Source organism: Lissotriton helveticus, chromosome 1_1 (assembly GCF_964261635.1).
Source record: "Lissotriton helveticus chromosome 1_1, aLisHel1.1, whole genome shotgun sequence".
NCBI classification, from domain to species: Eukaryota; Metazoa; Chordata; class Amphibia; order Caudata; family Salamandridae; genus Lissotriton; species Lissotriton helveticus.
In genome coordinates, this window is record NC_136057.1 from 1,743,785,145 (window position 1) to 1,743,805,654 (window position 20,510).

Here is a 20,510-nt window from a genome sequence, read left to right on the forward strand (position 1 = left end):
AGGGCTGTCTCCTGCCAAGCTGGGCCCCATCCCGCAGGAGGTTGAGCCACCCAGCCTCTGCCAGCAGCTGCATGGCCTGGGCTACCCTGATGTTGACTGTTTCCGCAACCGCCACCAGGTATGCCTTATTATAAATACAGTGCACTGAGCACAACGCCCTAAATACACAGACAATTGAAAAATGCTCCTGCATAGGTACCAGCCACTGCATTACCATGACAAAATGGTGTCTGGCACCCAAAATAGCAGGCAAATATATATGTTGGGCTACAAGAATAGCCCAAAACCCCTGTGCAGTCCCTGGACTGTACCACTTCCCCAAAAACCCAGGGGGGCAGACCTTCTCTGTGGTCAGCTTCCCCACAAGTCCCCATTCTTTGTGAATGAAAGAAATGTGAGAAATCAACTGCTGACGTGGAAACAAAACTAATGGAGTAAGCTTCTGGCTTTCCCAACCTCTGCCTTATGAATCAGGCCTAGTGGGCCCCTGTGCCGGTGCTCCTGTGTGTGGACATAGTGAGGGCTCCATTGTCAGCTGGGCAGTGATGAAGTATGTGCACCCACACGGCCAACTGCAAACATGTCAGGTGGACTTTGGGACTTTATCAGGGCGACTGCCAGTGTGAATCCCATAGTTTACGATTACAGAGCAATGGATTTTTGGTAACGTCCGACTAATAGACACTTTAAGCAAATAAAAAGGAAATCGAAAGCTCTTCAAATTCTTCTTTGGACTCCGACCCCCTAAAATACAAGCATTTTGCAACTGCATCCAATGTAGATTGTTTTAAGAAAGCGGATGATCACCGTGCACCCTAGATCACGTATCTACCAGCAACAACAACAAAAAGTCACAGCGCAACAGAAGGTCCAAAAGAATATCTGCTTTATTTACAAATGGGTGAAAACGGTACGTTTTAAAAACAACCACAAAATCTTATAAATATACATGTATATACGCACACAGACACACAGAAACCGTACACACAGTGTATTAATTCACTGAGATGAGCTTGAATTACAGTTGTGTAACACAAGTCAAGGCTGCAACGTCCTTCATCTTGGATGAATATCCTCATTGTTATAAAGCAGGCCAGCCAATTGCTTGCACAAAATGGTTTTCCTACAGAAGGGCATGTATATAAACCTCATCAAGGTCTGTTATCCTTCGACAAATGGATAGTCCAGCTTTATATAAAATCTTCTGACAGGAAGTGATGCTAGCACTGCTTGCTTACATGTGGCAATATCGCTTCCTGCCTGAAAGTGGCCAAATGTATGATGTTCGCTGTCAGCCATTGCAGACAATCTAAACAAAACATGACGGGGGGGATTTGCTAACATTTTGCACAGAGTCTGTGTCCCAATTTACTTTCCAGCGCTAAACGTGTTTAGCGCTGGAAATAACGGAAAAGTAATGTGCAGCAGCATTACTTTGCGCCGTGGGGCGGTACCAAGGGTGGTGCATGGGCATTCCAATGTAACCACCCAAGGTTTCTCACGCAAACCCAAATTTACGAAATAAAGTAGATTGGGTTTAGCTTGAGAAAACTGTACCCTTTTCAAGTAGGCACCCGGACAGGGCAGGACTGGGAACCCCAACCGGCCCTGGCAAAGTGCTCGGCCGCCCTCCCCACTCGGGGGGGTTGGGGGTGCCGCCGAGCTCTTTGCCGGGCCTGTTTTCAGCCGATTTTGTTACAGAGCCGATTTTGCAGCTACAAATGGTTAAAGACAGTGAATATGTGCATAGTATTTTGTACTGGAAGGGTTCCTTCCAGTACAAAACCTATGCTAGACTCACGGAGACACCTTTGCACCATGGCGTAGATGTGTCTCCGTGGCGCACAGCAGCTGATTTCAGCACCGGCGTTAATGAGAGGGGAGACGAGTGCGTTATTTTAGTAAATAGGGCGCTCTCTTCCTCTCTCCTTTTCACGCAGCACAGCATTTGCGGCTGCTGCAGTGCGCTACGTGAAAAAATTGTAAATCTGCCTCGACATTTGCTGCTGTTTGATTATGTAGTGACATCACTTCCTGTCACAAGAACCAAGTGGATTATGGGCCTGCCAAGAGACCCACAGCTGATAAATGATGTTGGTGGCACTTGTATGCATGCAGATTCCATACTTTGTGTTTTGAGTGGCTAAACATATCACATTCTTGCCAAGCACCACCAGTTTCACAAGCAAGAAAGTGCCATCAGCAGCACTTATACATGTGTACCAATATCCATATCTAACTCAAGGAGTCAAAAACATCCAGCTCCCACCAGTGGGCTCCGTGTAGACAGCATGTGGCATTTATACACTGGTGTCTCTGCAGTGAGATCACTTCCTCTTTTCTCAAAACTCCTGCACACAGGAACTCAGCACCGCAAGGCAAGAAGTGATATCACAATTTTGAACACTTTCAGCAACATTGCCTTCAGAAGAGGTAAATTAGAGCCTTTACGTCCAAAGAGTTCTCATTAGCCATTAACAAATGGCTCAGAATCCTTGATTTAATTGTTTAAGAGCTCCATGCCTTGCCTCAAAAGGAAGGAGCTTCCTGATTTTTTCAGGTAGAGGGGACAACATATCTCCTAATTTCTTCTTGGAAAAAATCACTTGTTAATCGGAGAACATACTAAAAAAAAACTATAACGTTAAATCATTAGTACTTTATGTTTTGAATTAGACTCTTTCATGGTTTGTACACCTGATTTTATCCTTTGATTTTTATAAACATTGTTGTGATTTACTCAACACTGGCTGCTGACATCAGATCGCATTGAAGAAGTAACTTTGGTTCTTTCACAACTTCCCACATCTTTCGAGTTTGTGTTCCAATATACGAATTGCATTGACAAATCTCCACCAACACAACAAAACGATCCATTAACCGTCTATCGACAATGCTTCTATTTTCCTCAAATTTCTCCGCTCCCTCCTTCTCTGTTGTCCTCTGCTCCAAGGTGTGTATTAAAGGAATATAAAAAAAGAGAGAATTTTAAAGGTGAGCACCCAAAATAGGGTTGTTTTTCATCTTATTTTTTTCAGAAACTTGAAGGCAGGCAGCCGATCTACCGACAAGGAGGATCATGAAAATTCAACCATAACATATTTCTCGTTCTGAATATTGTCAACCACTTGAAGGAGTGCAGTTAATTATGTCCTGGAGGTCAAGTATTTGCGGTGATCGTGGTTTACATGGAGGTTTGATGAAAAAATATTTCAATTCAACAGCTTTTCAGCCAAAATCAGAATGTGGGAGAATATCAACCAACAACAGAGAATCGCTTTAGTTCAGAGAGCATTGAAATAGCAGGAGGCTGCCTGAACCCTCATCTGCCATCTTTAGAGCTTCTTCAACAACAGCAGGTGCAGCATGGGCACTAAAGTAGGTGACAGTGGATTAGCCTGGATGGAAGACTCCAATATTTTGGATTGATTCAGAGCGGATGGAAGGTCCTCCTACCTTGAAGCCAAAACATGGAACAAGCTCCCCCTTCACCTCCGGCGAAGCCTGACACTACACCAATTCAGGAGAGAACTCAAGACCTGGCTCTTCGAATGACCCCCAATGGACTGTACAACCGACCCCACCCCCCCCAGCGCCTTGAGACACTAACCGGTGATAGTGCGCTTTACAAACTCCTGATTGATTTATTAAATTGGCAGAAAATTCTTGGTCCCACCAGAGAATCCCAGTCCCCATTCACATCCCCCCTTTCTGGTCCAGCCTTTCAAAGGTTCGTCTGAGTGCCTCAATGCCAGGACAGCCGCTCAATACAGACATGTGGGTGAGATTTGGAAAACTTGAGGGTGAGTTGGAGATTGGGATTGAAAGGTCCCCCAGAGGGAACTCCAACATTCATGGCACAGTCTTGGTAGGTGGGTGACACTTAGTTCATTTTAATCAGGATCTGCTCAGAGAACAGCTTCTTCAGCTGCGCAACTTCGGCAGACAGAGAGGCAAGCTGGTTTTTGAGAACTGAGTTTTCCGACTCATGGTAGCCAGATGAGTCCGGGTGAGGGGGCATTGAAATTGGAATACCACATGGATAGGCTGGGTTAATCTGGCTGGCAAACTTGGGAGCCTCCTCAGCACAGACAAATGGGGGCGGTCCTCGTTGGTCATCATGGCTACCCAATGCCACCTGTGGACGCCAAGTCAGAGAGACCCCTCTTGAGGTGTTGGGTTGAGATGAGGGTTCTCCTTGGAGACCAGGAGGAAACTGTGCCTTAGGGGCAGCGCTGTCCAATTGTTGGGGAGAGGCCATGACAACAACATTGTCCCTGGGTGGGCGTGACTCAAGCTCCACCTCCTCGGCACCAGTGCACATCTTGAACCGGAGCTTATGAGGCAGGCATTTCACAGTTTCAGGGACCTCATATCGGGGGCAACGTCCTGTATCAACGGGGGATACCCGACCAGTATCCCGGTCAGGGTCCATTCCCTGGCAGAGGGGGCTATCGTAACAGGGTGTCTCCTCTTGGCGTGGTGAAAACTTCTCCTGCTCGTTGGTCCGCTCATCAAAAAAAACAGGGCTTCCAATGCTAGAGCTCCCAGGCGTGGAAAAGCCAGAGTCCTCAGAGTAGCCTGGTGGGTCCTGAGGTGGAGCCAAGCGTCCAAAGCTTGGCCGGCCCAGGGGCATCTCACGTGTTTCACAGACAGGTCCTGCAAAGCTAGTGTCCATCCTCTGGTGGTAGCCAGAGGGCACAGAACCGGCAAAGCGTGGGGCAGTGGGTGGCTGTTCAGCGGGATCCTTTACCAGGCCGAAGCGAAACTTGAGAGCCAGGAGCTCCGCTTTCAGCCGGGCATTCTCCTCTAGCAGGGCAATGACTCGGTTCTCCAGCACTACATCATTGACCCTCCGCTTCTCACGGGAGCGCTTGGCGGCCTCGTTGTTCTTCTTGCGCTTGTCCCAGTAGCCATCATCCTTCTTCTCGTCAGGTGTGAACTCCCGCTTGCGGCGTAAGATGGCAGCCTCCTTGCGCTTGGCAGACCCATGGCTCAGGAGGGAGTGTGCCAGCATGCTGTTGGTGGTCATCAGGGACACCGCTTCATCGGCGAAGGCCCCAGCTGGGGAGCACAGCTCGATTGACTGAGCCACCGGCAGTGGTGGTGCGGTGTCTTCTTGCATCTCCAACATCTCCTGGAAGGAGTCTCCAGGTGGAGTGTTCATATCGTCAAAGTGCTCCGAGTTGTTCATCCAATCCAGAGTCACCCTTGCGGCTCCAGCAGCTGAAAAGAGGAGGACACAACAATCAGTCTTCAATCAGGTGAGGATGAGACCATCAATGATGCAGCGGCAGTTCTACCCAGAGCACACACATACCTTTCTGTGGCATTACAACCCCCCATCTTCCTCCCCCCCGGGTCAGACCTACATCCAAACCGTGCACTTCCACCCACATGCAACAATTCCACCCTCAGACAACTTGACCACACATGGACTCGTTATTCCAAAAAAAAGTCCCTTTGCCACTGAAGGCCTTGCGCCCCTACCCTTGCTTACCGTTATCTGTCTGGTAAAATTAATAGGAGGGACAGACAGACATGTTTACACCCATGGATTCCTTGTATCTGTATGGTAATAGGCCTGTGAAGGACCAGCAGGTTGGGCCCTGGGCTGCCTGTCTCTGTATGGTACGTGCCTTGGAGGGTCAGTCTGGCTGGGCCCTAGACGGTCTGTGTCTGCATAATAACATATCTTGTGAAGGATGGGCTGGGTGGGCTGTGGGTTCTCTGTCTTTATATTTCACACCTAGGAGGTCAGGCTGGTTGGGCGCTGGTTGCCTGCTGCACATGGCTGGTAGGAACAGCTTGGTTGGGTGCTGGAATCCTTGTGACTGTATGGATAATGCACGGGGTTGGGGGGACACGCCGGCTGGGCCTGGACTCCCTATGTTTGTATGGCCCTTGTATGGATAAGCCAGTTGGCCCTGAATTTCCTGGGTCTCTAAAGGCTTATGCCTGAGAAGGACAAGCTGGTTAGGTTGTAGATTCCTTGTGTCTTTATGGTTCATGCCAGGGGAGGGAGTAGGAGGGGGCAGGCCGGTTGGTTCTTGAATCCCTGTGTTTGTATGGGTCAAACCTGGGAGGGAGAGGCTGTGAGCTCTAGATTCCCTGTGTCTCTATGGTCCAAGCTTGGGAGGGAGGGCACAAGCTGGCTCAGCTCTATGGCATGAACATGGAAGGGACAGACTGGCTGGTAGCTGCATTGCCCATGTCTCTATGGTTCATGGCAGGCTGGCTGGTATCTGCACTGCCCGTGTCTCTATGGTTCCTGACAGGCTGGCTGGCCCTGTACTCGCGCCAGGGAGGGGCACGCGGATATGAGCTGTGCATTTCTAGATTCAGCTGCGTCTGTACCTAGTTCTTTTGTATAACTCTTCTGAGCAAAACAACACGGAAAGGAATGCAGGCGGAGGAGGGGGAAGAGTACATAAAAGGGGGAGGGGAGGTGGAAGGTGTAAGAGCGCAGTGAGGAAAGGCGGCGAGCGCCTGGAGGGGGAGAGAGCGGTGTGGAGCGCCTGTGGGTGGCGCACACTGTTATTACTGGTTCCAGGAACCGGCGGCTTTCTAGGAAATCGACAACAGCAGATTCTTGCGAGGCACAGGGCTCCACGCAGTGCCAGACTCTGCCCCGGAGGAGGAGTGGCCGCTCCTGTTTTTTTCCACCACCTGTCCTTCTACACCCCCGCCACCCCCTCGTGCAAGGATTCACTAGAAAGGACCTTGCTCTGGGGGGCCGCGCCCGGGGAGAACAGGAATCCACTGAAATATTCATACATTTATCTGGAGCGTGAGATGTATAGCTCAGCCGCCCCCCTCTCCAGCTCTGCCAATGAACCTCAATCCAGGGAAGTCGCAAGAACACCCCGCTATAATTCACATACTGGGATCTACAGAGCGGGATCTGTGCACCTTAAACCTAAACTGAGGCTCGTCCTGGGACTCCGGAGTCCGGACTTATGGGTGGGACAGACTGGGCGAGGGGTGGGTGGAGAGAGTCTTCAGTTGCACTTGCGGCGGGAACCGCGCCATCTAAATAACTAAAATAAATATACACGCACAGACGCGCCCGGGCCTACTAAAAAAAACCTCAGATTACGGTCTCACACGAGGAAGTAGCCAGGCTATTTAAACTATCCCCCACTTAAACCATACCAGGACAAAGGCCGACTCTCCTTCGGACAGTTCTGTGCACCCTTTCACCCTACTTTCAACTATTTTCGCCCTTCTATCTGTTCATCCGTCCATCCCTTCACATCATCCACCCGTTCACCCTTTCACTTATACATCCATCCTTCCAGTATACCCATGCATCCATCTATGCGTTCTTTCACTTCTCCCCATCCGTCCATTCGTCATCCTTCTACCCACCCAATCCCATTACTCTTCCATCCTTCCATCCTTTCCCCCTTCTACCATACCTTCTTTATTTCCTTTCACATGTTCTTCTTTCTCTCTACCCTTCCTTATCCCCCCCCCCATTCTTTCGCTTTCTATCTCCCCATCTTGTCTCCTACCTTTGTTTTTCTTACCTTTGCATCTCATGCTCACTTTTCTGCGTCCCTCTAAGTATTTTCCCTATTGTCATTAATTCCCTTACTCGGCTTTCTTTGCTGTGCATGGCAGCACCCACACCCTCTGTTATGGTGTTCCTAAACAGTGTTATTCATGAGCATATTGTCTGCAGACATAAGAGGCCCATAAATAACTAATTAAGGTTTAGTAGGGTCCAGTTATTTAATCCATAAGACCCACTAGCATAGGCCTTATGGGCAAGTGTGGGGCACTACGCCGCAGGGCTCTTACGTAGCGGGCTACACAAATATTCAAGCAAACGCAAACCGGGGCCTATTTGCCCATCCACTCCTCGGCACCTCTGATGGCATCCCCTTTACAGGAGATACACATCCTCCGTGTTGACGGTTTTCTCCCTGTAGCAGCCGTGCTAGAGCGTGTATTTAAACTCAGGCCACGCTTTTCAACACTGTCCCCGTCAACCGGGTCACTTCGTGGCCAACTCCTCTTGTCTGCAGCAGTTGCATAGCCAGAGACACGAGGTCCCCCTGGGGCACAACTCAGGGACGGGGAGAATACATAGGGACGCACCCAGACCGGGCTTGTTGGTCGGCGGCTGGGGGTAGAAGAGGATATCTGCGACGGGAGAAACGAACGCAGAGTGTGGTGGGGGAAATCGAGCATGCAGGCATCTGAGGGGCAGAGGTTACATACGGGACTCTCTGATGGACAACAGAGATTTGGGCGAGACCGTGAGGGGAAGCGTTGGGGGCAGAGGGCTGTGACATTTTCACCATTCAAGGGGAAATAGTTGACATGAGGGGTCCTGGCTGAGCAGAACCTCATTTCTGAAAGAAACCCTCCCCGTGCATCCCAAAATAGCTTGTTGAAATCTGGTTCACTGCCCATACCATGCACTGGCTTCCTAGTAGTAGGCACCCTAGGTGAGCCATGTTGGGCCTTCATCCTCAGCAGAAGTTGTACCGAGGATTCCCTTGGTTATATCACCGGGTTACCAGATGTGGACCATGCATCCTCCCGAGAATTCTGCCTACTCCTTTGTTCCTACTGCTTGTGAGAGTCCTTCAAGGCCTGAGGCCTGCCCTGCTGTGCAATCAGCCATACTCATAATATATGTTTACCGAAAGGCTACATGCACCAGTCACCTGTGCGAGGTCATGCTCAAGAACTACCTGTTTATTGTATTGTATTGCAACATGTGTGTAGCTTTCTAGTACCCCTATGTGGGGAGCAGAAGTGCTTGCCTACCTCAGTAGCATGCTACACCATGTATGCTTCTGGGGTACCCGGTATCTCAAAAAGGTGAGCCGTCATTTGGGGGAATCTACAGCCACTACTGAGGCAGGTAGGGCCAGCAGGCTCGTCTGAGACTCTGGACTTGGAGTCCCATTCGGAGAGCTTCCCGACTGAATCCAGCGCCTTGAGGTTACTGTCTGCACACAAGAAAGTGAGTCTGAGAAGGTGCTGGGAGCCATAGTGTCACTTCTTTGACTGCACACCGGATCTGGCTCAAAATCTTTGCCACCTCTGCACCAAACGTCCGGGACTTTGTGCTCCCTGCAGGTCCTGGACCTGCAGACAGTGCAGATCAGCGTCACTGAGAGCGTGCACAGCTCAGCTGGGGGTCACAGAAGGCCCGGAGCGCGAGGCTCGTGGGGCCACATCCAGAGAGGCTGGAGATGCAGGGGGCAGAGAGATAAGGCGCTGCAAACTGTGCAACTTTTATCACGCACTGTGGCTGAGGGCATAGAGAGGGGGCAAAGAACGTGAACGGCGCCACCGAGTGTGCAAATGTGCCCGAAGAGTAACTATATTATTTTGTGTAAAACGTGAGACAAGGGACTATGTAAACCAGGCGCAGGGCCAAACCTAAAATGGTAGTCCCACATGTTTCCTAAACATACAAGTGCCAGCAGCAAGGTGTTCTACCATATACCAGCAACATTTCTTAATTTCCATCGCACCCTCTGCCTGGAGGACCCTTTATGAATTCGCTCTGGCACTGCTGTGCCTTGGGGTACCAAACTCCCCCCCACACCGCCTGAGTGCCCCGAATCTGCCCTGGCAGACACAGCAGCTGGACAGGGGATCCAAGCTATCCCGCAAGGATAGATAGGGGGGTCACTTTTATTTCTCAAAAAAATAAACCTCCATAACCCTTTGTACCTGCGGGACATTATTACTATGCAGTCATCCATCGGGAAGCGGGCCGAGGTGGGAGGGCAGCAGCGCCTGCACCGGCCTCACGGCTTCCCTGGCAGCCCAGGGCGCCAAAGAAACCACGGCAGACCGACCCCGGGGAGATCTGCAGGAGGGACCCAGAAGGGGCTCCGACATGAGGGGGCGCTGCTGCAGGAGACACTGGGAAACACCTAAGGGTGTACATGTAAGGGAGTCCTTCAGGAATCGCAGGGAGACATCTGCAGGAGACACGGGGCGACAGCTGCAAGAGGTAAAACGAAGTACCCAGGGGAACCAAGAGAGCAGCATCCAAATGAGCTACAAAGAAACCCTGAGGCATCTCAGGGACTTCTGCAGGAACCCCTGGGGTCACCTGCAAGAACAGGGCACGGGGTCACCTGCAAGAACAGGGCACGGGGTCACCTGCATGAACAGGGCACGGGGTCACCTGCAAGAACAGGGCACGGGGTCACCTGCATGAACAGGGCACGGGGTCACCTGCAAGAACAGGGCATAGGGGTTCCTGCAGGAACAGGGCATAGGGGCTCCTGCAGGAACAGGGCATAGGGGCTCCTGCAACAACAGGGCACGGGGTCACCTGCAAGAACAGGGCGGTAAACAACCTTTACAACGCAACTTTTACCACGCAGTGCCTTTACAATGCAACTTTTACAACGCAAACCATTACAACGCATTCGCTCGGGGGCGCTCTAGGATAGGGAATAGGTTTAATGTACTATCCAACACCTTCCCTACTATCCACGGGGACTGGAGTTGGAATAGTAAATTAAACAATTCACTATCCAGCGCCTAAAAGCACTATGCGTTGTAATGGTATCCGTTGTAAAAACCGCGTTGTAAAAGCAGGCGATGTAAAAGCATGCGTTGTAATGCCATACATCCGAACAGGGCCCGGGGTCACCTGCAAGAACAGGGCACGGGGTCACCTGCAAGAACAGGGCATAGGGGCTCCTGCAGGAACAGGGCATAGGGGCTCCTGCAGGAACAGGGCATAGAGGCTCCTGCAGGAACAGGGCATAGGGGCTCCTGCAGGGACAAGGCATAGGGGCTCCTGCAGGGACAGGGCATAGGGGCTCCTGCAGGAACAGGGCATAGGGGCTCCTGCAGGGACAAGGCATAGGGGCTCCTGCAGGGACAGGGCATAGGGGCTCCTGCAAGAACAGGGCACGGGGGTCACCTGCAAGAGCAGGGCACGGGGTCACCTGCAAGAACAGGGCTTTGGGGCTCCTGCAGGAACAGGGCACGGTGGCTCCTGCAGGAACAGGGCACGGAGTCACCTACAAGAACAGGGCATAGGGGCTCCTGCAGGAACAGGGCATAGGGGCTCCTGCAAGAACAGGGCACGGGGGTCTCCTGCAGGAACAGGGCACGGAGTCACCTACAAGAACAGGGCATAGGGGCTCCTGCAGGAACAGGCCATAGGGGCTCCTGCAAGAACAGGGCACGGGGGTCTCCTGCAGGAACAGGGCACGGGGTCAACTGCAAGAACAGGGCACGGGGGTCATCTGCAAGAACAGGGCATAGGGGCTCCTGCAGGAACAGGGCATAGGGGCTCCAGCAGGAACAGGGCACGGGGGCTCGTACAGGAACAGGGCACGGGGGCTCCTGCAGGAACAGGGCACGGGGGCACCTGATGAAACAGGGCACGGGGTCACCTGCAAGAACAGGGCTCCTGCAGGAACAGGGCACGGGGCTCCTGCAGGAACAGGGCACGGGGTCACCTGCCAGAACAGGGCACGGGGGTCACCTGCAAGAACAGGGCATAGGAGCTCCTTTAAGAACAGGGCATAGGAGCTCCTTCAAGAACAGGGCATGGGGGTCACCTGCTAGAACAGGGCATAGGTGCTCCTTCAAGAACAGGGCATGGGTGCTCCTGCAGGAACAGGGCATGGGGGCACCTGATGAAACCGCGGGGGGGGGCGGATGGATCGGCAGGAACTACGGAGTTAGGGCAGCAGCAGCTGCAGGAACTCCAGAGGATGCCCTAATGGATCATAAGCAGTCTCCTGGAGGGGGCATTGGGAGACGCAAGCAGGAACCACGGGTACCTCGAGAAATCACTGGTGCACATATAGGAAGTCGGGAACCTTAAAGGACACCAACAGGAACCGCAGGGGGCACCTTCAGGAACCACCAGGGATGGAGGGGGAGCCTGCAGGAGCCGAAAGAAATCACTGGAATATACCTGAAGCCGCCATATGGGCACACCTGAAAGAACCACCTGGGAGCTATCCGCACCGTTCGTCGGATGGGTATGTCAAGGGCTGTAAACTCTGACATCTACCGAACGATCTGTGTGTCGACACCATCTGCACCACCTCTGAATGATTTGCAACGACAGCACTGCGCAGCAGGCACAATATCCCACCTGGCTATCTCACCGTGACTTCAACTTCCTCTGCCCGTCGTGCTGCTCACAGTTGGATCTGGCGGCGCGGGTTATGTAATGTTATGAGGTAGAAGCGGAGCCCGACGTCTTCAGAGGTTCTGTGCTACTCTAGGGCGGACCGATTATGTAAGTGTGCTAAGTACATTAACCCAATGCGTTCTCTTAAAGGGACGTCGTGGACTGTATCCTGTCGGCAATCGACAGGTAACCAGGGGCGTAGCTTGGTCAGTAAGATTAGGGAGGTGTGAGCTTCAGGTTTTCCTACAGCCATGCTGGCATTGCATGCTGCAATACGTTATAAGGGAAGCAGTGCAGAAGGGGGGTTTAAGAGGCGGGAGAAAGGAGCGGAGGGCAGATTGTAAGGGGGTACTTTAAATATAATATCTTGTAAAATAACAAAACAATTTAAGACATTTAAAACATAGACGAGAGACAGTGCGTGTGCGTCTGTTTTTGTCTGTGTTTTTAAGTAATAATTCCAGACATACTCCTCATCACACCCGACTGAAAAACCCTGTACCCGACTATTGCCTAGAGAATTGACAGACCCCCATACCTCTGAAGCTACGCCTCTGCAGATCACCGCTGCAGGTGCGCTAAGTCACTGACATACTACGAGGGTTGGAAGCTGTCACTTGTGGATTACACACACTCCGAACAGGTGCATGGACTCACTAGGTCGTATCACCAAGTTTGGAGCCTGTCATATACAGATTACCAGAGACCCCAACAGATGCAGGAAGCCGCTGAGGTCTCTGAACCAGAACCAGCCGCCCCCCCTCGGGTTACATAGAATGGATCCCCGCGTCAGACGCCAGGATCCCTCGATCTGTCCCGCACTCTGAATATACAGATCAGCAGCTCTTACCACAGGCTCTCTCGCCGCTTGGGGCCGCCGACCCGCTGGGCCCGAGGCCGGCTCTGTCGGTGGGGTCGGGTAGCTTGTCCCCACGCTCTGTGCTCCTGGTCGACCCTGGCCCTCCTCCAGTTCCAGATGGGATGCGCTGGTTCTCTCTAGCCCCTGCGCGGCTCTGGGTCAGGCTGTGGGCCCCTGCCGCATAGGCGCGCTCCGTTCCGGCCGAGATGGTTCCCGCATCCCAGGGGGTCGGATCCACCAGGGCGTCAGCCGCTCGGTGCCGACGGTCGTGGATGGGCCTGGATCGTACAGCGCCGGGGCCGCCGTTCTATGCTCGGTGCCCTGAAATACAGCCCGTGCCTCGCGCTCCTCCAGCCTGCTCTCCTCCCAGGGATGCTCTGAGCTCCCAGCCTGCTCCTCTGCTCTGGCAGCCTCTCCCCCACCCCTGAGATCCGCCCTGCGCCCCCTCTACTTCCCCCGTCTCTCACTCTCCACCAGGGTCATCTCAGGATTCTGCTTTACCTAACATAACCTAGGCCGCCCTGCCACTCACCCGGGGAGGGGGCAGCGGGCAGCCAATCCCCTGCCGCCGCTCGCCCTGGTGCCGCCCTCTGAGCCCTGCAGGGGTAGCTTCCGTGCCCCTTCCTTCCCCGCTGCTGCTTTCAATGCACAGTGCGTGCTGTCCCCGCGCACAGCAGCAGTCAGGAGGGACTCTGGGAGGGAGGGAGGGGCTCAGAACATGCGGCTGTGTGACTGGAACCCATTCAGGATTCCTGCAGACCATCTTTGTAATCATGATTGCATTGTTTTCCTCTTCCTGCTTGTGAAGAGAAGCGTTCGCCGCTTTGTTGTCGTTGTTGAGCATGTACCGAGGTAGACTTCCCATGACACGGTGGGCACCAAGTGATGGACGGATAGGTCCACTCCAAGGTTTCTGTCCGCCTTTTTCCACTCACAATGCTAAAAACCGAGCCAAACACTCACCAAATTTAGTCTGGGTGACCACAGGCTGGAAATAGGGATTGGTCAACACGGGTTAAAGCTAAAAATGTCACCTAGAAGTTGGAACTGCGAGCAATTGGCTCTCACACACAAAGACACGTTGAATTGTCTGTTACCTTTCTCACTACATGTTCCACTATAATGTGACAGGACCTGAACGCATGACATAGAGTGTCTAACATACCACCAAATCTGAGCAGGTAGAGAGGCACAGAGTCAGCCAGTCCTTGCAACCATAGTGAATGGCTCTCACAGTGGACAAGAACAAAGTGGCTGCTTTACTGCTTCTGGGTTTATCAGTAGCATCTGACACTGTGCACCACCAAACATTACACTCAGACCCCACCAGCTAAGAAAACGCAAACTTGCCCTACAGTATTTTGTATTCGCCCCCTCGCTCTCCATTGTGGTGTCTTCAGGGGTCCATCCTCTCTCATATTCAACATCTACACAATCTACCTTTCTGACCTGGCCAGATCATTCAATTTACCGTTTTCTGCAAAAAAGGTGAGAGAGGCACCAGAGGATGTAATGACCCCTCATGTAATTCAAGTTTCAAATAGGGTATATGGTTTATATTCCAAAATACAGGTCCAGATGTATTGTATAATGCGCTCATGTAGTCCAAAAAGCACAAAGACAATTTATGAAAAAATTATAGTCTTTATTTCGTTCTTGGAACATCACTGTGAAACACAGGAGTTATCCAGGGCTGTTAATAAATACATTGAAACAAACACTGTATTTATATCATTGAAAAAAACACCTAAGGACAGGAAACCAACTTGTCATGTGCCCATATACAGAAAAAACAGCAGGTAACATGCATGGATCATTTTTTTTGTTTTTCAGTTTATGCAGACAATATAGCTGAAGCTGAATAGTTTTGTAAACATACAAAGTGTTAATATACATTCCGGCTAATTTCTTCACAGATTGTATTGTATATAAGAGGAGAGCCTATAATTCAAAGTATCTGATATCAGTTTTTATTAAAAACATGTATATTGACTATTATAAAGAGCAAGCACCCACTCTTTTTACATCTTTGTAAGTAACACAGAACACTCACCAATAGGTCCCAAGCAAATCATATTCTCATGCCTTATTTTGCGCAGCCTTCCAATATTGCAAATGTAATACCTAAAAAAGAAAATGTTTCAATATAAATGACTTTACTCAATTCATATTGATCTCCTGAAATCTTCTCTATTAAATGTTTACAGCTTACTTCCTGTGTATGTTATAGAATATTCTTTTCTTTTAATCCTTAGAGCAATTACCACTGATAGAAAATCTGCCACAATTAGGGAAGAGATACAATAGGTAGAAAAATAAATAGAATGAATGAATTTGAAAGAACCCACTGAGAAGAATTACGCTATTCTCAAAACTGGGGTGCAAAAACAACAAGTTACATTAAAGAATAAGAAATGAGAAAATTAGCCAGAGAGGATTGTGACTATAATAATGGAAGGATCCTTACATTGTTAAAAAAATGTTAATGCATTTACAGTTCAGAAACAAACACAACATGAAGAACCTGTAAGAATGATCAGTGGGTGTAGTAGCTCAGACGTCTTGTCTATTGACGATAGTACTCCAAGTACATCAGATGACCATAGACTCAACACTGTTGATTTGTCTTCTTTTTTCTAAGAGATGAAACCATTTCAAAAGGGCTCCAAACAGAATTTTGCATACATAAAACCAGGAGAGGGGAAGAAGAAAAATAGAAAGAACAGATACCGCCACAGGGGTAAGAACAAGAAATCAACCAAAAAGCAAACAATAACTGGCAACGCTACTGTTATTCAGGCAACAGAAAATTAGAACAGACATTCATTTAGTTGTCAATGTATCTGAATATGAACTAAACGTGAAAGTGACTTACCTTTGGTAACATAATATCTGTAGCGAAACAGTCTAGCCGCAGATTAATTAACTTTTGAATTCCCCCCAGGCGCCAATCTGGATCTGGACATTTTTCAGCAGTATCTCTGTGTGCCATGGGACAACGTCGTACGGCTCGGTGATGACGTCTACTCCTGTGGAGTGTTGGGTATATGGCTAGCATGCTGGCCCCACAACATTGGAGTTGACTGGAGGAATGGATAATAGCGCGTGGGTTAATTCTCACTTGTTTGAACCAGCAATACTATACAGCTGATTCATGGACATGAGAGGGTGCTATTTTAACATCATGGAGCGCCTCTCTTGAATTTGCTAAAGGGGGTTGGAGATGCAAGTCGTTTGATGCCTCCATCTGGTTCACCGTGGGGGGACCAGTTTTAGACAGATTAGAAAATAATTGGGTTCTTTAAACAGTACATAGAGGTAAATCCTTACGACATGTATCTACTAAAGGAACTGTCTTCATTTACATGTTTAGAGCGGTGCCTTATTCGTCCGAGCAGTTGCCGGGTGAGGTGAGGCTTACTTCCCACATACTGATGGGTAAGTGTTATACTAATGTTTTTGAATAGATATACAGATTATCTGTTGGTGACGTAACACAGCGCACCTTGAATGTGGCTATCACAAAGTAGTGATGGTCTTGTCTGAGTCTAGTTTAACTATCACTGGTTTTGCACAGCAATAGCACTTTCTAAGAAGCACATGTTTAAGTTGTAAATTGAGTGTTTTCCTTCTCTAGCAGTATGTATTTGCATTGTCTACATGTTTTTCTCTTTTTCTATATTTTAATACAGGAAAGACCAATTGCATCTATTGAGCAATATTAAGAAGATGTGGTAGGATGGTCTTGAATGACCACTCTCATTTTACTTTGACAATGGTCTACCAATTTTTGTATGTTTTCATCATTCTAGCACGGATGATAGTGTAATTGCAGTAGCATATAAGAGCTTGGCCCTGATGAATGCCAGTGATTTTTCACATAAAGGCAGAAACATGTTGGCCCTATATAGATTCTTTTGATTTCTACCAAGCAAGTTAGACAGTGATTTTTTCACACTGTCACCTCACTATCTTTTAATCTGACGTCCAGGCAAACACTATTAAAGGTCCTTGTTTGCTTTGACAGCCATTTTAGACACTTCACCTGATTTAATTTTTGCACTGCACACATCAGCCTTACCTTCTGTATGAACATTTGCGGTGACCGGACCATGGTCAAATGATGCGATGCTAAAATACATCTGGGCGTTTGCACACAAACCAAGGTCCGGGTGTCCTACATGATGAGGCTCCGCCATTGGGTGGGCTGATAGGACTCAAACAGCATTTGTTGATAGCCTATCTGATTTTTGGTTACTAAAGTAATCCTTTTTGTGCAATCTTACCAGTGTTAGTTCTTGTATCTCAGCGTTACTCGACCTACAGGCTTTGTTGTTATTGATGTAGTTACACAGGGGGTATTTACCTGTTTGGTCGTTAAACACTTCCCTCGGACCCTCCCTTACGAGTTGTTGTTATATTGACGTCAGTGTAGCCATATAATTCCCGTCTGGCATGTGCACGTCTGTTTATTCTGTGAAACATTCCGTCCATGAACGCCAAGCCACTATCGAAACTGGTTGTGGAAACAGTGTGCCAAAAATATCAAAAATGTTTGAAACGTTAATAAAGAAGAAACATCAAATGGTATAGCAGACATGGATTTTAAAGAAAACTCCCAAAGAATCAACAAAGCACAGGGCTAAATGAAACTCTACACCCTAGTGAATAACCACCATGTAAGGGAAGAAAACCTTGCACTATATAGACCATTCATCAATGGTAATAAATGGCATGGTAATAGCAAAACAAAACCTATAACAAACAACACCAAGCTGTTTGTTGAATCACACCATTACATATCATAGTGATAATGCCAAAACAAGCTATGATGATACCAAACAAAGCCTTTCAAAGAAATAACTCTATGCTGATCACTGGAGACTAATCCCGTGTAAAAGAGAAAACACCCCGACCCTACCGACCACTCACATTTGGAAATGGATGGCTTGACTACATCTAAAAAACACCTATGTGGCAGGACCAAGTGGTCTGTTGAGTCCCATCATTAGATGAGACAGTGGTCACCAGTATTTAAAACCAGTACTGAAAAAGGGTTTAACCCTTACCTCATAGGTCGTTCGCAGAGTGGGGAGGATGGGCAGGGAATTTTTTTATTTTTTATTTTACAGAGTTTTATATAGCGCGAACTTGACCTGAATTTGGTATCAGAGGGCTTTACATAGCACCAGTTGCATTACATGAGGACACATTCATTTTTGTTAGGCAAGGGGAGATTAAGTGATTTTCTCAGAATCACAGGAGTCATTGCCGAGACTCGAAGCCAGTTGCCCAGATTCGAGGTCGACCGCCCTAGCCGTTAGGCCAACTCCTCTCCCCCTGGAATCTGAAGCTAGACTGTGTCTCTACCAGATATTACGCTACCGAAGGTAAGTAACTTTTACATCTGGCAGCAGATTTCTTAACTTTTGAATAAAATACCATAGCTATACCCCCCTTGAGGAGGATCTGCGAAGTAACCATTTGCAAGCTCCCAAAGATAGCCAGCCGGTCATAACTAACAACTGACTATTTGCATGTAGGATTAGCAGAACAAGAGCCCGGCTCTTAACCCCTCCCATGCTCATGACGAGCTGAGCTGGTCATGAGCCACAGCGCTCGGTGCTCATGACGAGCTCAGCTCGTCATGGCCCATGGAATGCTCAGGTGCGGGGAGTATTCCCCTGCTGTGCTGAGCGTTCCACAGGAGCCGGTGCACCTGTGACGAGCTCAGCTCGTCATGAGCACAGGAGCGCCGTGCCTCATGACAAGTTGAGCTCGTCATGAGCATGCAGGTGCTGTGCACGCCCCCCTCCCCCTAGCACAGCGGGGGAATTACCCCCGCAGCGAAGGGGTTAATAGAATCCATGACCACTGCCACAGAACATATAAGTAATAAACAAACGTACAGACTCGAAAGAATCAGGCCTTAAGGAGAAAAGGAGGGGGGTAAACCCCTAAATATCCATGTGACTGTTATCAGATTTTATCCTCTAACCCAAAAGGGGAAAGAAAACTTGTTGACCCAAAGGGCCAAGGCAATACAAAAGCCTAGTAATCCGCATTCTTCATGACAATAAAGAAATATCAGAGAAAGAGCAGGCCTGATAAAATCCAAAAGAAGGAACCTCAGAACTCATTCCCATTAAACCAAGATGAATAAACATTAAACCATTAAAATAAAGATGAACAATATTACCTGCATGGTATAAAGGAATTTGTTGGAACAAAATTACCACTCAAAGCTTACATAATGCACTGTAAGAAAGCTAAAATGACAGCAAACAGATTAAAATCTCATATAGATATGAATCAATTATGCCAGATGTATAACATTTTGCCACAAATATGTATGTATATATATATATATATATATATATATATATATATATATATATATATATATATATATATATATATATATATATATATATATATATATATATATATATATATATAGACCTAAGTCCAGTGTATGCGGCAGTGCAGTTTTTCTGACGAGAAAGATTCTCTGAAACGCGTAAGGGACATTGATGAATCGGGTTTCTAAACCGCTTCCAGTAAACAAATAATTCTGTTGAATGTTCCTTCGTGGAGTGCATCTTTGAAGCTCGGGGGCTTTTCTTTGATGATGTTAATACATGGCGGCTCCGGCCGTGAAAGACTGCACCGCCGCATACACTGGACTTAGGTCTGCGGGGCTGTGAACTGTATTACAGCCTCATCTCAGCACGAAGGAATCCACATTGGGGAGCGGACTAACATGCCTGAGGCCCACCGGAGGGCTGTGAAAAACATAAGGAAACAGTTGGCAGACAAAGGAACCCCACTGATGGGGAAGAATCAGAACTGCAACTTCCGGCATGCCGCTCACTGGAGAGCGCATGCCAGAAGGGTAATAAATGAGGCAGTTCATCCAGGTTTTCCAACTTGCATACCTTCTGACGAAGGAGAAAGATTCTCTGAAACGCGTAAGGGACATTGATTAATCGGGTTGCTAAACCGCTTCCAGTAAACAAATAATTCTGTTGAATGTTCCTTCGTGGAGTGCATCTTTGAAGCTCGGGGGCTTTTCTTTGATGATATATATATATATATATATATATATATATATTCACAGAAAAAACCATAGGTTATAGACCATATATAGTTAGGAATTAGCATTTAGAAAACCTTATTTTACTCACACAAAACCATTGAAATTCCATATATAGTTAGTTGCACTAACTATATATCGCGCACCCGCAATCCACTGCTGATGATGTCACATATTACATCATTCATGACATGGTCAGTGACATCACTGATGACATCACTGATGACAACATCCAGTGATTATGTGTTTCTGTAAAGTTTAAATATGTTTTACATATTGAAGAATGAGTGGATGTATAAGTGTCTGAATGAAGGTTTTAGTAGGTGCGTGATTGACTGTATGAGTGAGTGATTAAATGCATCTTACTGAAAAGTGTGCATCAGTATGTCTGTTGTTGTGCAAGCTGCTGC

At 48.5% G+C, this 20,510-nt stretch overlaps 1 protein-coding gene across 1 annotated transcript; it reads right to left on the reverse strand.

The window, feature by feature from the left end:
• Nucleotides 1–869: 869 nt before the first annotated feature.
• LOC144834365 (uncharacterized) lies at nucleotides 870–13,507 on the reverse strand. The gene is made up of 3 exons (XM_078689236.1): nucleotides 12,996–13,507; nucleotides 1,677–5,226; nucleotides 870–1,589 (listed from the first exon to the last, which is right to left on the reverse strand). Exon 2 carries the CDS (start codon nucleotides 5,192–5,194, stop codon nucleotides 3,884–3,886), a length of 1,311 nt encoding a protein of 436 aa, XP_078545362.1. The 5' UTR covers nucleotides 5,195–5,226; nucleotides 12,996–13,507; the 3' UTR covers nucleotides 870–1,589; nucleotides 1,677–3,883.
• Nucleotides 13,508–20,510: the final 7,003 nt, after the last annotated feature.